Genomic DNA, 18,284 nt, shown 5'->3' with positions numbered 1-18,284 from the left:
TTTATTTCAATGTTGTCTAATAGTTACAGATATAGCAAATTTTAACAAGGCATTGTAGCTTGATCCATCATGATATCTGCCCGTATACCATTGCTCTGCACCTGTATGTTCGTCATTTACTCTGCCTATTATCTATTGCACTATTCCTATAAATACATCCCAGTTTACATTGGCCTCTGAACCTTTTCCACATATATTATTGTTTGTGCTAATGAGACGACGTTCAGCGGTTACGGCCTTTAGTCTTCTTGCTGAATTCTTCACATTTATGGGTTCATTGGTGAAATTTGCTACAAAGACTTCTCTTAGTTTGTGTGCCAACATACACTTCTCATTTTCAGGCTTGCCTGGTTGATGGGAGAGGCCAAAACGTTACAAAAACTAGCTCTGATTCTGCATAGACCACAGACAGATGGCACAGCCTGTCATCATGTAACTTAAGCGATTCTGTGAGTCAGGATGTTTGACAGGCTGTAACTCAGATCCTCTGGATGAACTTGGATATTTGGTAGTAATCTCATAGAGAATGCAAATAATGTGAAGTATCTACAGCCGAAATACCTTGTAGGTCTATCTATGTAGTATCAGGACCTGCAGTACCTGCATTATGCTTTCTACTTACTGTATTAACCCTATATCATTTGTAGGTCCAACAATCTGTGTGGGTTTTAAGTGATCTGATCCCAAGCAACCTGCATGTACAGATGTAGCAGAGATAACCCGAAATTCTGCAATGGATTAAACTGCTGCAACATGATATCAACCAACGAAAAAACAATGAAAAGTTCTTACAAAATGTTTTTCCAATGACTTTTCATACATATATTGTTTTATGTAATAACTAGCTGGTACCCGCGACTTCGTCTGCGGTGATTGTAGCAGTGGGTATATACAGGCGCGGGTAAGGTTTTCGTACTGTGTATAAGGTATGGGATATGAAATGTAACTTTGTATCTTGTTTTTGCTGTAATTCAGAGAATACGTGAGACTTTTGTGTTGAAGTTAATTTGTATTTGAGCTGCTATATATACGGTGTTGTGAGAAACTTTACATAGTGACTGTGGGACAGAGGGATTTGAAGTTAACCCTTTCCCGCCGATGGCATTTTTTGATTTTCGTTTTTGACTCCCCTCCTTCTAAACCCCATAACTTTTTTATTTCTCCGCTCTCAGAGCCATATGAGGTGTTAATTTTTGCGGGACAAATTTTTCTTCATGATGCCACCATTATTTATTCTATATAATGTACTGGGAAGCAGGGAACAAATTCAAAATGGGGTGGATTTCAAGAAAAAATGCATTTCTGCTACATTCTTACGGGCTTTGGTTTTACGGCGTTCACTGTGCAACCAAAATGATATGTCCCCTGTATTCTGTGTTTCGTTACGATTCCGGGGATACTAAATTTATATGGTTTTAGTTACATTTTGACCCCTTAAAAACAAATCCAAAACTGTTAAAAAAATATTTTTTGAAAAGTCGCCATATTCCGACAGCCGTAACTTTTTTATACGTGCATGTACGGGGATGTATAGGGCGTCCTTTTTTTGCAGGACTGGGTGTACTTTGTAGTTCTACCATCTTCAGGAAATGTTATTGCTTTGATCACTTTTTATTCAAATTTTTATCAGAATCAAAACAGTGAAAAAACGGCGGTTTGGCACTTTTGACCATTTTTCCCGCTACGGCGTTTACCGAACAGGAAAAATATTTGTATAGCTTTGTAGAGCGGGCGATTTTGGACACGGGGATACCTAACATGTATGTGTTTCACAGTTTTTAACTACTTTTATATGTGTTCTAGGGAAAGGGGGGTGATTAGAATTTTTAATCCTTTTTTTTTTTTTAATATTTTTTTTACTTTTTTTAAACTTTTTTTTTGCATTTATTAGACCTCCTAGGGGTATTTACATGGGTGGGCGGTGTAGCGGATTGTCAGAGCGGTGGGGGTTGGCAAACATGGCTGCTCCGGAGCGTTAAAGAGACCCTCCTGGAGTATCGTTAAGATGAGGGGCAAAGTGGTAAAGTATATGTATATGAGATTGTGTGGGGTTAGGGGCGAGGCTGTAGAGGGCAATATGAATTTTGTGGCTTGCTATGGTCCAAAGTGTGTGAGATTGCAGAGATGGTGATGTGAGTTTGGGGTTTGTGGGGGTCCTGGGAAAAACGTATGTGTGCTATTGTGACGAAAAGTAGCCTATTGCGCAATCGGGTGTATTAACTATGTTTGTGGAAAATTTCAGCCAAATCGGTCGAGCGGGTTTTGCGTGATTGACTAACAAACATCCGAACACACAAACCCACAAACATCCAAACTCACAAACTTTCACATTTATAATATTAATAGGATATATCAAGCTGCAACAGTTTAGCCAATTGTAGAAGTTCAGGTTAACTCTGCTACATCCGTATCCATATAGGGACAAGAAACTACAACATGAATATAGGAATAAAATATAAAACTATCTTGGCACTTCCTCCATTAATTCTCCACCTTTCCTTTGATGCTATTTTTTGTTTTCATATTACAATTAACCCCTTCCTGCTGCAGGCATTTTTCTATTTTCATTTTTAATTCCCCGCCTTTCATATCCCATAACTTTTTTTATTTCTCTGTTCACAGATCTATACAGGGGCCTAATGTTTGCAGGACAAGTTGTTCTTTGTTCTGTACAATGTACTGAGAAGCTGAAAAAAAAATTCAGAATAGGGTGTAATTGGAGAAAAATTGCATCTGTGTGACTATTACAGGCTTTGTTTTTAATGTGTTCATTGTGCAGCCAAAATGACGTCACCTGTACCCTATGAAATATGAAAAAAAACAAAAAAACTTTTCAAGTTTTCAGTAGGTGAAAATGGCTAACTCATAATGATGACAGAATATGACGTTTCGAAGCTTCCTCTGAGCTCCTTCTTCAGATATATCTAAAAACACTTTCTAGAGGCTGCATATTTATGACTGGACATAGGGGTAGGATTACAGGAGGGAGGGGGGAAGAGGCTTATTACTATATACTTATAACAACAAACAATCAATTGCCAGATTCCAGGTTATCTTAATGGCTGTCTTAATGATTTGTATAAAAAGACATAAACCCACGTGAGACGTTAATTCCATTGTCCAGCGTCTGGAATAGGGAATTGTCCAGCGTCTGGAATAGGGAATTGGAATAGGAAGACCACAACATCATCAATGACATGAAAATCTTGATCTTAAAAGGGAACTTTAAATCAAGGAAACAGCGACTGATTTATGAGTACAAGGCCATGACCCTATTCCAGACGCTGGACAATGGAATTAACGTCTCATGTGGGTTTGTGTCTTTTTATACAAATCATTAAGACAGCCATTAAGATAACCTGGGATCTGGCAATTGATTGTTTGTTGTTATAAGTATATAGTAATAAGCCTCTTCCCCCCTCCCTCCTGTAACTCTACCCCTATGTCCAGTTATAAATATGCAGCCTCTAGAAAGTGTTTTTAGATATATCTGAAGAAGGAGCTCAGAGGAAGCTTTGAAACGTCATATTCTGTCATCATTATGAGTTAGCCATTAAAAAAGGTATCACCTACTGAAGACTTGAAAAGTTTTTTTGTTTTTTTTCATATTTCATAACCACTGGCTAACACGGTACCAAAACAAACATTTTCCCTGTACCCTATGGGTCGGTACAATTCCAGGGATACCAAATTGTATAGTTTCAGTTTTGTTTGAACCCTTTAAAAAATCCCAAATTTTGTGGGCCAGGTGTACCTTTTAGTTCTACCATTTGGGGGAGTGCCTATTTCTTTGATCACGTTTTATTCAAATATCTGAGAGGCAAAAGACTGCTCCGATTCCTAGGATTCTGAGTTTTTCTTGATTATCCTTCCAAACATAATTTTAGTGTTTGAGTCCCCTTTCTGTACATATTTATTCTGTTATCTATACTGTAAGGCTAAGTTTACACTAGTGCTATCTCTCCATTCTTCGGATCTAACTATCCATTGACCCATGACTATGATGGGGATAGTTGGGTGTCTGTCCTTATTGAACTGAAACCAATGGAGGAAAAAGTTGGAGCCTCTGGGCAGATGTGAACGTTTTCATAGATAATATAATAACGCAGAATTAAGTATAGTAATGGTATTATTATAGCCATGGCCACAAATAGACAGTCATGTGACCATTACTGGCTTCCACTGACTACTATTGTGCATGGCTAAAGATACAGTACTAGCACATGCACAGTGCCACGCATAGCTTTAGTCAGTGGAGGTATAAGGCATCACTCTATGGGTCCACATTAAATCAGGGGGCTTAGAGCAGGGGTCCCCAACCACCGGTCTGTGAAACAGGACCAAGTCATTGGTTTTTTTTTTGCTGGTCCATAGAGTGGCGGGCTGGCCTAAGTTTTAGCTGGATACTTCGTACTAGGCCACTTTGTTATGGTAACGTATAAACTATCGGGTAGTGCGGCCTCCTGCAACTACTAAGGATGCTGTGCTAGCCAATAGTTTACATGTTGCCATAGAAACGTGGCATAGCGTGAAGTATCCAGCCTTGATGTCTCCATGTCCATTCAGATGCTCGTGTCATGCCCGCCTGCCCCGCAGATCATCCCGGCGGAGAGCCTTCCTGTCTACATGGTAGAGCTTGCCTATAGATCCACCCCCTTATGACCAAAGCCTTGCCCCCTACCCCACCCCGCCGGGCCATTGAAAAAATGGTCTTGCTTGAAGCCCGTCCCTGGTGCAAAAAAGGTTGGGGACCTCTGGTTTAGAGTTAGGTTTGCATTTAGGAGAGGCATATTTAGTTACTCGCAATTAGACCAAACACCTAGGCAGACAAACACAATGCAACGCTGCAAAGCGTTAGCAGTCATTCACACAGCAGTATGAGAAATGATAAGCCTACTTTATATTCTAACTATTACACTTCCTTCTTCTCCAGGTGACTGCTGGTTTTTGGCTGCTATTGCTTGTTTAACCCTTAATGAAAAATTACTTTTCCGAGTAATACCTCCAGAACAGAATTTCACAGAAAACTATGCTGGGATTTTCCATTTTCAGGTGAGAATATTATAATGTAGAATAAATGAGTAAATATGGATTTAATGTAGCATATTATAGATAAATCACATTATAGTACAAGCCTGATAAGTGCATTGGTTAAAGGTTTGTGGACTTAAAAAATTGTGTTACTAGCCTTGTCTTTAGCCTTGTCTTTCAACTTTTGATACCTGACTTTTCCTGTACATGTATATACTATTACATATACTAAGCTGTTCAAGATTCTCTTATAAGTTGTCCAGCATTAAAAATGTATTTCCATTGTGCCTGAAATGTAAACTCATTGGCCCAGATTTGCTATTGTGGTTATGATGAGACATTGATATAAATATGGCATATCTTTAGCATAGTGTGGCACATCTTAGTTTGGGCTAAAAAATTTTGAATTGCTAGACATGAAAATGTGGGCATGGCTTAAATGCGCCATGATGTCCCAAAATGCGCCACAATTGCATTGCAAGATTCTGGTACAAAGTAAACCAAATAAAAGTGGTATAAAGTAGACCTGACAGTACAAAGATACATCAGATTTATCATCCACCATTAGTCACTGTGATAAATCTGGTGTATTTTCATATTACCCATCTTAGATTGCACTGTCTGAGTATTAGAAGGTCTGAGCCATTGTACTTACTAATACACTATATTGGTCAAAGGTCCACGGATCTCTCACTGTCAAATCTAAGGCCCAACCACCTTCGTTCTTGGCTTGTGTTCCATACAGTGGAGAGTTTTCTTTGTTAGCACATAACTAGTACTCTATATGAAGTATGTCTTAGGGCGGGTTCACACCTGCGCCCGGTCTCCACTTTGTTGGTTTCTGTCTTCTGCCCGAGAAACTAGAAAGGAGACAGAAACCAGCAGTCAGTTTTGAAAGCCAACTAGTATCATAAGTTGGTCCCATTTTAATCACTGCTATGTTCATCTCCCCACTCTTTCATCTCTATGTATTGAGTCATTGTACAATGCAAGCTAGGGACAAGCTCCGATGTCAGGGTCCGATTACTGTGCCACATGTCATTACTATAGTGCTTGATGAAGTCAGAAGTATTTGACGCGTTGATGCCTTGTTTTCCAGTTTTGGCGATATGGAGATTGGGTGGACGTGATAATTGATGACTGCCTCCCGACTTTTAACAACCAATTAGTCTTCACCAAGTCTTCTCAGCGCAATGAATTCTGGAGTGCTCTGCTGGAGAAAGCTTATGCCAAGTAACCACTTGCCTATACATAATGGTTTCAAGATAATCCTTAATTATATATATATATATATATATATATATATATATATATTATGAAGACATTCGAAATGAACGATTTTATTTCATTGGTTGATATAATTTTGGACATCCTTCTTACTGTACTTAAACCCTCAAGGTGCCCATACGCATAAGAAGACAGTTGGTTGGACATACCAATATCAGCATGACCTGCCAACCGTATTATATGTTTGGGGGATTCCCAATTCCCCCTCAATAGGTCATATCAGAGAAATAATCCTGTACTCTGATCACTACTTTATCTTGGATCACTGCACTTCCGAGAATTTAGGAATATTAGCTGGGTTTTTTTGCATAATCTCTCTAATTCCCTATTGTGAATAAAAGTCTTTAAGATCCCCGATGACATGGCGGCATGTGTCTTCATCTCTTCATGTCCTGTTTATTTGAGGTTACATGGCTCCTACGAGGCCCTCAAGGGTGGAAACACTACAGAGGCTATGGAAGATTTCACTGGGGGAGTGACTGAATTTTATGAGATAAAAGATGCTCCAAAAGACTTGTACAAGATTATGAAGAAGGCCTTTGAGAGGGGCTCACTCATCGGTTGCTCCATTGATGTAAGTGCAAGGAATCATCCCAAGGTATATGTAATGGTTAATGTCCATATAGCAGGATTTGGAAAACTGATACGTGCTATTGTGATTATATACGTGAAAGGATCATTGGTATAAACATGTGACTGGCAAGTCAGGAAGCAAATCATAGTCCAAGTACAAACTGCCCTCCTTAAGACAATTCTGAGTGATGGCCAAGCCAACTGGAGCAAAAACCTAACTAGATGAAGTATATCAGCAAAGGCTACTCATGTTATATATTATAGTACCACGGAAGGTCCACCATTGAGATGCTTGCTGATGTCTACAGTTACAGTATTCTGTGAAAGGAAGTGGAAGTGTATGGGAAGGATTTCTAACTTTAGCCAACTTTGGTCCTGTTCTTAATCCTTTCTTTGAAGTCTCCATCTCTTCACATTGACTATGTGACTATGATGGGTGCAGGTTGCACATTTTACAAATGTCCATACACAGTGGGACAGATTTACCACTGTAGTTACAACTAGACTGGTGTAAATGTGGGGCACCTACGTCGCATCTAGTTTAAAGTAATATTTTTCCAAATTGCTAGACAAGTAGGTGTGGCTTCTCAAAAAAGGTGGTGTGGCTTAGATGTGCCAAAATTGAACCAATATTTTAGTGTAAAATTCTAGCTCAATTTAAGCCAACTAATAGGTAGTATTAGTTTACGCAAGACTATGTAAGGGAGCCTTCACACGGCGTTACGCTGCGCTCATTCTGCTCATAAAAACACGTTCAGAATGAGCACGTAAAAAGCAGCTCCCATTGACTTGAATGTGAGCTGGCATACGTGCGCTCCCCATTGAAATCAATGGGAGGCTTTTTTCCCTATTGCTTTCAATGTATTACGCACGTGTGCCAGATTTATCCAGCATAGGCCACTGTGATATTTTCAGAAGCTTGTCTACATTTATACTGACTATTAGCAAATTTGGCCAGTGTTGCCTTATTAATAATTAAAATAAATAAATTAAAATGAACTTAATAATGCTAGGTTCACACTAGCACTTAGATTTCCGTTCTTCAGGTCTGCTTGGGGACCCAATAAAAAGAAATTCAACCCACTTAAAAGCGGTCACCCATGGAAACTCATGGACCCCATAGACTATAATGGGATCTGTCAGGTTTCTAATGGATTTCTGCTTGAAAAATGCAAAGAAAAAAGTCCTGCTTCCACTTTTCAAGCAGAATGGAGCATGGAATCTCGAACAGAGACCGAGCACTAGTGTGAACCTTACCTGTCTCTAATCTTCTGATCTCTGATTTTCCATTGTGTGTATTGTCCTTCTGCCCCTAAAATGGCCATACTCATTAGATAACGTTTGGGCAAACTGCCTATCTAACTGGTATACGGTTGTGCCAACTTTTCTTATGGCAGGCGGTGAGGATGAAGAACTGGATATGTTGAATTAAAACATGCCCAATCCTTTGTTCTCACAAGAGATAAGCTTTATGGTAGTGGTGTAGGCTCAAGCTGGCGGAGGCACAAAGTCACGTGTCCTCTCATTACTTCAGCCCTGGAAGCTTCTTTTTAGATTGAAAACTCTGATACTAATCTAGATCCATCATATCGCATATCCAAACAGTGCTTGAGGACCCATTGACCCAACAGTAACAGAAATGTGATAGATTCTGCACGTTGGCTTCATGCACAAGGCCGATTTTGTATTCTTATTGTCTCCCATTTTATGCTTATTGTAATGGGCAACTCGGATCCATGACAATGGACCTGAATAGGATAGTCTGTTAAAATATCGGAACATCGGAAGACTCGAATGCTCTTGGTCATGTGCATGAAGACTAAGTCTAAACATTGCCCAAATTAACGTTACATACATAGAAATGTCCCCTCTACCCCTTCATCACAGATACATATTATTTAGCCCCATTCATTGTGGTATTGCATTTCTTAATATACAAATATTTGCTGAAACATGATAACTGAGCTAGATCTGCTGCCCTACCCATACTACGTATGCTGCCCACTCCCATGTTAGTTCATAGCAGGACACTGCTCTTAAAAGCAGCAATTAAAGGGGTGTTAATGATGGAATATTTGTGATGCCAGCAGCTGCCTGTAAAGAAGAGGCTACTAAGAGCCTTTTATTTTTGGTTCATTTCATGGAGGGCAGTGTATGAAGTGTACAGTACAGCTGTTGCTATAAATCTGTCTACACCCTCAGCGCTATACGGTATGGTATAGCTGACATAGGACAATGTAATGGTTTGTTCTGATGTGTAAGTCATACCATGAGAAACAATACAATTTGTCATCGATTAACATTGGTAACATTGAACGGTGTGGACAACGCCTATTGTCACTGGTTGCAACATCAACATGGTCAACATGTTACTGTTGCAGTCAGCAATGACAACGTATGATAATGGGCACAAATGGTCATTTTTTATCTCTAGGCTTACACTTTTTCTTATGCATTTTTTGTTGATGCCAGGAGAAAGATAACTTTTCCTATGGGATGGTGCCGCCCTCAGATATGGGGGAAGCACTGAAAAAAATGATTGAGGGTGTAGGTGCTGATGCAGATGGCTTGGGGCCAAAGCCTTCAGTGGTTTGTATGCTCCTGGCATGGTGTGGTGGCTGTTAACATGGCAGAGGCTTTGTTTAATATCACATGTCATTTCTACAATTGCATTTAATAAAATAAGTATTAATTCCTTTCCCCAGACTACACCTACGCTATATAGTGATGATTTGTAAACTATAATAACCAGAACAACCTATCATTTCCATGTAGCTTTATCCCTAAGCAAATATTCCCATAGTACTAATCTTCAAGGCAAGCAAGTCACATCCTCTTCATGTTTATTCACAATGGAAAACCTCATGCTGTATTAATACATGGATGTAGATACACCCATTAACCATACACGTTGCGTCTTCCTCTTTGCATTAATACTTATCTGTTACTTATACTTGTTGCCCAGTAGGCATTTCCATATAGACTAAATGTGCATGCGCAGCCACCTCTCCAACCAGAATGGGTAAAAGGGACTACTCACCCAAAGGCCTCCATGCACATTCATGCACAGGTCATCAAAACCCACCAATTTCAGTGGAACAAGCTGACTATCTTATGTGTATAGGAGCCACCAAATTGCATTGCAACACCCACCATTTTCATTCTTAAGAGAGATAAGTCACTACAAGAGAAGCCCTCATACACAATAGAGAAATCTGCTGAATACCCATTTTCACAGGATTGACTCACTGGTATATGAGATGGTATATCCCTTGATATTTGGGGATAGAAAAGAACGAACATGTTAAATATTAGCATGCCCAATCCATTGTTCTGCAAGGGAATAAGACAGTGCCAGAGGTTTTTGACTGCAACGTATTCGTGACTGGAAACCCAAGATGAGTATGCATGTGTATGGCGGAGTCAGGAGGAGTTACTGACAGCTATCCGAGGTCTATGGACAATCTTATTATTCTCTCCAGGGTGACAACACATGTATACTTGACAGAACATGCATGTATACTGTGAAGTCCAGATCAATAGCTGTCAGTCAGAACTGCATTTGGTTGACAGCTATTGAAGGTGGATGGGCACTTGAAGTTCTGTCCAGTTCTGGATGATGGTGGACATGAAATTGATGTAGCAGGTTATCAGTATATACTATCAGGCAGCAGAGAGCAATACCTTCCAAGTCACGCACTATTCACACGTCAGTATTCTGATCAGTGATTTGCAGCAGTGAATTTGTGCCAAAATCAGAAGCAGAGTCTATAGAGAAGAGGTACAATTCTTTCCATTATACCTTATTTCTGTGTAGTCCTCACTCCTGTTTTAGGCATTGAGCCTATTCATACAACCAGGTTTCTTGGCCATGTGGTGCCTGATCCATAAAAAAAAATAGGACTTGATTTATTTTTTTCACAGAATGGTCCATTATCAAAGACTCTACTTGTCCATTGATGTTAAAGGGTCAGTGAAAAAATCAGATCCCAAACAGGATGCAAATCCAGCCAAAAACATGGCCAACATTAGGTTCACACTAGCGTTTGAGTCTCTCTGTCCCAAATTCTGCTTAAAATCAGCGGAGAGAAAAGTCCTGCAAGGAGGAAACCCGGCGGAACCCATTATAGTCTAGTGGGTCCCCAGGCTTCCACGTGTAACCAGTTTTTAAGAAGATGGGGTTTCTGTCTTTTGGGTCTCCAAGTGGACCTGAAAAACCGAAATCCAAACACTAGTGTGAACCTAGTTCCTTTAAGGACTGTAAAACACTGGATATTCCCTGTAAATCTGTCACTTGTACTAAGTTATCTGAAATTCTTACCTTTTAACTACACATTTTGAGTATAACACTGTATTTCTGTGACATTAGTGTTTGTGTTCCTACAGATACAGTCACATGGTCAGTCTGGAGAGCAGATGTTCGCTTGTCCTTCATTATTACTTTTTAGATAATATTTATTAATATTAATTTTGAAATATTTCCTTGCTCCTCCTTCTCCCGCCATTACGTATTGTTACTTACATTTGCTGCCTATTGCTCAGCATTTGCCGCTCAATGATGCAGAGATGCACGTGATAATATATACAATATAAGATGTTATATTGCTGTATCAACATAATGCAGTCTTGTTGTAATATTTTCTTTGCATGGATTGTTGTATCTGCTTCTATTATCGAATGACGTTGTCATATTATCATGTCATAGTTTTAATGTCTAATGCCATTGATAATCTTGGGTCAGCAATACACAAATAAGCGCCTCCAAAAGGTAGTGATAGGTGCAAGGCCCACTTTACCGCCAAGGAGGTCTTATTTGCATATTCCTTGCCCAGAATTCTTAGCAGGGCATGCATGATCTAATGTCCTTGTACTATCTTGCCCTAATGAGACATAGTACCCCTTCCGACCATTGATAATCTTGAGCATATTCAGACCTATTGTATAAGTTCCTGATATCTTCTGTCTAACCACTATACTTGATGTTGTAGGCAATTGTCCCTGCACAGTTTGAGACTCGCATGGCCAGTGGACTAGTGAAAGGCCATGCTTATTCTGTCACAGGAGTGGAAGAGGTATGGCATGAAATATTCCTGCCCTAATAGCACAACCTATAGATTTTCTATCCAAAATGATCATTATGTCATACTGGAATTTTCAATAATACACTATAGACCAAATGTATGAAAGCATCATATATATAAAAGGCTGTACTGCTTATCTAACTTACAGGGACCCCTTTGGTGGAGGTCCTATCTTTGTATACACAATCACAGAACCACATATATGGCTATGGTTGCACCTGGTACTACAGTTCAGTTTAATATAAATGATAACTTTTTAACCAGACATTAAAGTGTGACCATCCACTTCACAATAAGACACACTGCAAATTGAAAGTTTCACAATAAATGAATAATATGCAGTTAAAATACCCAATGTCCTGCTTTGTCATCTCCATGATGAGTTTCCTCCACTTCCCAGTTCTCTCTTCATTGCTTTAAAATGGCCACTAGATTCTCAGACCACTAGGCATTGGGGCAGATTTATGAAGATTGGTGTTATTAACATCAGTTTTCATAGCCCCTGAGCCATCGAAGGGTGCGCCCATATAGGATTCCCATGTCTTTATGGCAAATTTCTGGCGTTAATGACAATAAATCTGGTGGGGCCAATACATGCCCTACATGTCCTCTTTTGGGGAAAGTGGCGAGGACAGCACAGAAGTGAAAAAAGGTGAAATTTTTTTTGTGCAAAAATCTGGGCCATTGTGCCTTGGTATTTTATGATCCTACACTCTGCTCTCGAAAGGACCAACAGAGTCCCAGGGAGACGGCGAGTGTATCAAACTACCAATGCACAAATACTATAGGTCTTAGAAGCTGGTGGTCGTCTTAAAGAAATGGAGGACTGGGAATTGGAGGAGCCGCAGCATAAAATGTATGAAGGTATTTTAAGTCTGCATTAGATATTTATTGTGAATTGCAGGGTCACTTTAACACATTTCTGACTTTTTATTTTAAATTTCAGAATTAAATGTTCATTTACAAAATTGTGCTATGTTGTAATATGTTCCCTGGATTTTTCCAAAAATATAAAACCGCATTGTCACACAACATATTGACTTAAAATACTGATAAAATGACATAATAACGCCATGATGTGTTGTATTTATTATATGACAGACGCCATACAAGGGAGACAAGGTAAAGCTAGTGCGACTAAGAAATCCCTGGGGACAGGTTGAATGGAACGGATCCTGGAGCGATAAGTAAGACCTTTATCTATATACAGTAATATGGGGAACCTGGCAGTGGATTTAGGGCACTAAACCACCAGCATGACTTTATGAACCAGTGGCTTAGTGTCCCAATATAACTATAGTAAGCTTGTCAGTACTGTTTTTTGGTTTTTTTTTTTTTTTTTTATAAAAAGCTTAATATTTTCCAAGACATCAGTATTGGACTTTTCGTTGATACCCCCATAACATGCATAGTTCTCAGATAAAGCTGGGGCAGCAGACATGGGCTTTACCACCTCAACTTCATTGGAACTGCGCTCCACTTTTTTTTTCTCTTTTGTTCCTGGCAAAGACAGACTTACTACATACATATTTGGGGCATTAAATCACCCACATGTCCGTGTGGTCTAGTGGTTTATTGGACTAAATTCATCTGATGGATCCTCTTAAATGCAGATAAATATGCGACCATCTTACTCCTTGTGGTTACAGCAACACTTTAGCTCTGTCTGTTTTGCAGCTCTAAGGAGTGGACAATCATTGAAAAATCTGAAAAATCACGGCTACAGCACCAGATAAAGGAAGATGGCGAGTTCTGGTATGGTAAACAGTCTGCTGGTATTTTCACTTTCTGTTGCCCTACATGTGCTATATTGGTACTATATATATATATATATATATATATATATATATATATATATATATATATATACAGTCCTATGAAAAAGTTTGGGCACCCCTATTAATCTTAATCATTTTTTGTTCTAAATATTTTGGTGTTTGCAACAGCCATTTCAGTTTGATATATCTAATAACTGATGGACACAGTAATATTTCAGGATTGAAATGAGGTTTATTGTACTAACAGAAAATGTGCAATATGCATTAAACCAAAATTTGACCGGTGCAAAAGTATGGGCACCCTTATCATTTTATTGATTTGAATTCCCCTAACTACTTTTTACTGACTTACTGAAGCACAAAATTGGTTTTGTAACCTCAGTGAGCTTTGAACTTCATAGCCAGATGTATCCAATCATAAGAAAAGGTATTTAAGGTGGCCAATTGCAAGTTGATCTCCTATTTGAATCTTCTCTGAAGAGTGGCATCATGGGCTACTCAAAACAACTCTCAAATGATCTGAAAACAAAGATTGTTCAACATAGTTGTTCAGGGGAAGGATACAAAAAGTTGTCTCAGAGATTTAACCTGTCAGTTTCCACTGTGAGGAGCATAGTAAGGAAATGGAAGACCACAGGGACAGTTCTTGTTAAGACCAGAAGTGGCAGGCCAAGAAAAATATCAGAAAGGCAGAGAAGAAGAATGGTGAGAACAGTCAAGGACAATCCACAGACCACCTCCAAAGAGCTGCAGCATCATCTTGCTGCAGATGGTGTCACTGTGCATCGGTCAACTATACAGCGCACTTTGCACAAATAGAAGCTGTATGGGAGAGTGATGAGAAAGAAGCCGTTTCTGCACGTACGCCACAAATAGAGTTGCCTGAGGTATGAAAAAGCACATTTGGACAAGGCAGCTTCATTTTGGAAACAAAAATTGAGTTGTTTGGTTATAAAAAAAGGCGTTATGCATGGCGTCCAAAAAGAAACAGCATTCCAAGAAAAACACATGCTACCCACTGTAAAATTTGGTGGAGGTTCCATCATGCTTTGGGGCTGTGTGGCCAATGCCGGCATCGGGAATCTTGTTAAAGTTGAGAGTCGCATGGATTCCACTCAGTATCAGCAGATTCTTGAGAATAATGTTCAAGAATCAGTGACGAAGTTGAAGTTACGCCGGGGATGGATATTTCAGCAAGACAATGATCCAAAACACCGCTCCAAATCCTCAGGCATTCATGCAGAGGAACAATTACAATGTTCTGGAATGGCCATCCCAGTCCCCAGACCTGAATATCATTGAACATCTGTGGGATGATTTGAAGCGGGCTGTCCATGCTCGGCGACCATCTAACTTAACTGAACTTGAATTGTTTGTCCAAAATACCTTTATCCAGGATCCAGGAACTGATTAAAAGCTACAGGAAGCGACTAGAGGCTGTTATCTTTGCAAAAGGAGGATCTACTAAATATTAATGTCACTTTTCTGTTGAGGTGCCCATACTTTTGCACCGGTCAAATTTTGGTTTAATGCATATTGCACATTTTCTGTTAGTACAATAAACCTCATTTCAATCCTGAAATATTACTGTGTCCATCAGTTATTAGATATATCAAACTGAAATGGCTGTTATAAACACCAAAATATTTAGAACTAAAAATGATTAAGATTAATAGGGGTGCCCAAACTTTTTCATAGGACTGTATATATATATATATATATATATATAAAAATAATCTATGTGCTATATACATGTGCTATAAACTATTAGTGAGCTGCTTCGGAATATCACATTAATGCAACTGCTCCAGAGTGACGAGCCTGCCACCTACAGTGTTGGGCAGAAGTTTTCTTGCAGAAGTGCTAATAGTTTATTTTTCCTGATTGATAAACTTAAATGAAGACTACAATTCCATCAATATTTGGTGTGTCCAGTCTTTGCCTTCCTATCTATTCTTCTAGGTACACTTCCATATAGTTTTTGAAGGAACTCGACAGGGGGGTTGTTGCAAACATCTTGGAGAACTAAGCACAGATCTTGTGTGGATGTAGACTTGATTAAATTCTGTCTTGTCTAAATTCATGCAATCCCAGACAGACTGGATGACGTTGAGATCAGTTCTCTGTGGGGACCATATTATCGCCTCCAGGACTCCTCCTCCAAAGGGCAAAGGTCACACCAAATATTGATGAGATTTAGATTTCTCTTTTGTTCATTCACTTTATTTTGTCAGGGTGCCTTCACACGATGTAACGTGCCGCGTGAGTTTGCAAAATCACGGCCGCAAAATAACGCGGTGTATACAATCCTAACTCCCATTGAAATCAATGGGAGCATATACGGCACGCAAACTCTCACACTCCGTATACGTGCCAGATCATGCGGCACGTTACATCGTGTGAAGGCACCCTAAAATGACAAACAAACTATAAGAATAAAAAAGTGATGTCACAGTACACAGATAATAATCACAGTGATGTCACAGTACAGGGACCATAATCACATTGATATCACAATACAGAGATAATAATCATAGTGATGTCATAATACCGTAGAGGAATGACACAGTAAAGTGATTTCACAATGTAGGGATTATAAACAGTGATGTCACAATACAGGGATAATGCACGGAGATAATATAGATAATATATACAGTGATGTCACAGTACAGGACACTATAACATGATAGCACAGGAATAATGAACACAGAAAATGATCACTGTACACTATGACATCACAACATATGAAGAAAGTCATTCTAATGATGTCACATGCAGTCGTTGTGATGCCCCAGTAAAGTCCTGGAGACACATTTAGTTTTCCACATCCTCTTCCATTATCCATAGTTATAATTACACCCTAGGTCTCAGTAGAAATGGCCCCCTTAGGCCTTGTTCACATAGCAGCTGCTACGTCTGCTACACTGGTAGTTATACCCGTGTCTACAGAGAAGTAGAGATGTTTTTTTTGTTGGAGTGGTTGGAGGTATTAAATGTTAGTCTGTGGAATCACTGAATATTTCTATCCCTTCTAAGTTTAAATATGGCAACAACCACAAGATTTCAAGTGGCATTCCTCAGAAGTGACTCGTTTGCAAGCGGTTACTAAAGAGCAGCACAAAACGCTTAACATTTTATTACGTGTATATGTCATAGAAATAAGCATACAAAATAGTGACAAATTTTGAAAGACGGTACAACAACCAATAGTCTCAAACAGATTCATCAGCCAAATCTTATTCCAAGTGGTGTTGATACATATGTATGTGGTTTGTACATATGAGTTCTCCATTGTATTCCTTAAGGGGAACTTGTGACATGGAAGATCATATCATATTGCTATAGAGCAGAAGGAACTGAGCAGACTGACACATAATTTGGTGGGAATAAATTTCATATAACCTGTCATTTATCCATTAAAATCTCAGCTCTTTCTATGTTGAGAAGTCAAGGAGGGTCAGTGACAGCTCTGTCATAGGACAAGGCAGTCTGCCATTGGTAGGACCGCCTCCTGGACCGCTCATCATAGAGAAACATTGAATCTAATCCCACAAACCTATATTTCAATCTGCTCAACTCCATTAACTCTATAACATGATGACCGCAGAATGAACAGTCGGGAAGGAATTTTTTTACCCAGAAATGGGGCAATTGGCATAAGCCTCATGGGGATCTTCTCATAGTTCCCGTTTCTACAATCTCTTCCTAAATTTCAGTGCTTTCACTTTATCCTCAGGATGTCATTTGATGACTTTATGAAGAATTTTACAAAACTAGAAATCTGTAACCTAACAGCGGATGCTCTAGAGTCAGATAGACTACAGACGTGGACCGTTTCAGTCAATGAAGGACGATGGGTCAGAGGTTGCTCTGCGGGAGGATGTCGAAACTTTCCAGGTGATTGTTCTTTTAATATTTACATTAGATTTTATCAACTTCATGGATACAAGGAGCAAAACCCAAATTGAGACAAAAACACAGGTCACAATATAATTTGCTAAAATATGACCCACAATAAATAGCGAAGAGTCTTGACTTGATCCTTTTAGCTCCTTTGGTTAATGGTTCCTTCATTTACGTTCGTTTTCAGAAATGTTTTGACCAAGAATTGTAAATTTGTTGTGCGTGACTTATGGGAATCATTGTCAGCTGAACAAGAAGCTGTATTTCTAACAATTGGTAGATCTATTGCTCAGGGCACGTTCACATCTACGCCCGGTCTCCGTTTTGCAGGTTTCCGTTTCCTGCACAAAACAGAGGCAGGAGACGGAAACCTGCAGGACTCTTTCATACCCATTCATTTGAATAGGTTTGAAAGATGTGCGGCCGTGAGCGTTTTATGCTCTCCTCCGCAAAACCGTTTTTTTTTTTAATTGGACACAGAGTCGGACATGCAGTACTTTGTGTCTGATTTTTAAAAAAAACTGTTTCGCGGCAGAGAGCATAAAACGCTCACCGGCGCTCACGGCCGGACCCGCTCTGACAGCTTTCAGTCTTCTGCATGCAGAAGATGGAAAGCTGAGAACGGAGACCC

General features: G+C 39.4%; 1 protein-coding gene across 2 annotated transcripts in view; it reads left to right on the top strand.

Moving 5' to 3' along the window:
- Positions 1-18,284, top strand: part of CAPN3 (calpain 3) — an 86,208-nt gene that overhangs the window by 29,569 nt on the left and 38,355 nt on the right. The window contains exons 3-10 of one of the 2 annotated variants that reach the window (XM_075282919.1): positions 4,934-5,052; positions 6,131-6,264; positions 6,724-6,892; positions 9,364-9,480; positions 11,880-11,963; positions 13,074-13,159; positions 13,650-13,727; positions 17,487-17,647. In XM_075282919.1, the coding sequence (XP_075139020.1) occupies positions 4,934-5,052; positions 6,131-6,264; positions 6,724-6,892; positions 9,364-9,480; positions 11,880-11,963; positions 13,074-13,159; positions 13,650-13,727; positions 17,487-17,647 (948 nt within the window). The remainder of the gene's footprint in view (positions 1-4,933; positions 5,053-6,130; positions 6,265-6,723; positions 6,893-9,363; positions 9,481-11,879; positions 11,964-13,073; positions 13,160-13,649; positions 13,728-17,486; positions 17,648-18,284) is intronic. The other variant, XM_075282920.1, reaches the window with a different exon arrangement.

The sequence above is a fragment of the Leptodactylus fuscus genome, chromosome 7, assembly GCF_031893055.1.
Source record: "Leptodactylus fuscus isolate aLepFus1 chromosome 7, aLepFus1.hap2, whole genome shotgun sequence".
Classification (NCBI taxonomy): domain Eukaryota; kingdom Metazoa; phylum Chordata; class Amphibia; order Anura; family Leptodactylidae; genus Leptodactylus; species Leptodactylus fuscus.
This window is presented reverse-complemented; position numbering and strand designations above follow the sequence as displayed.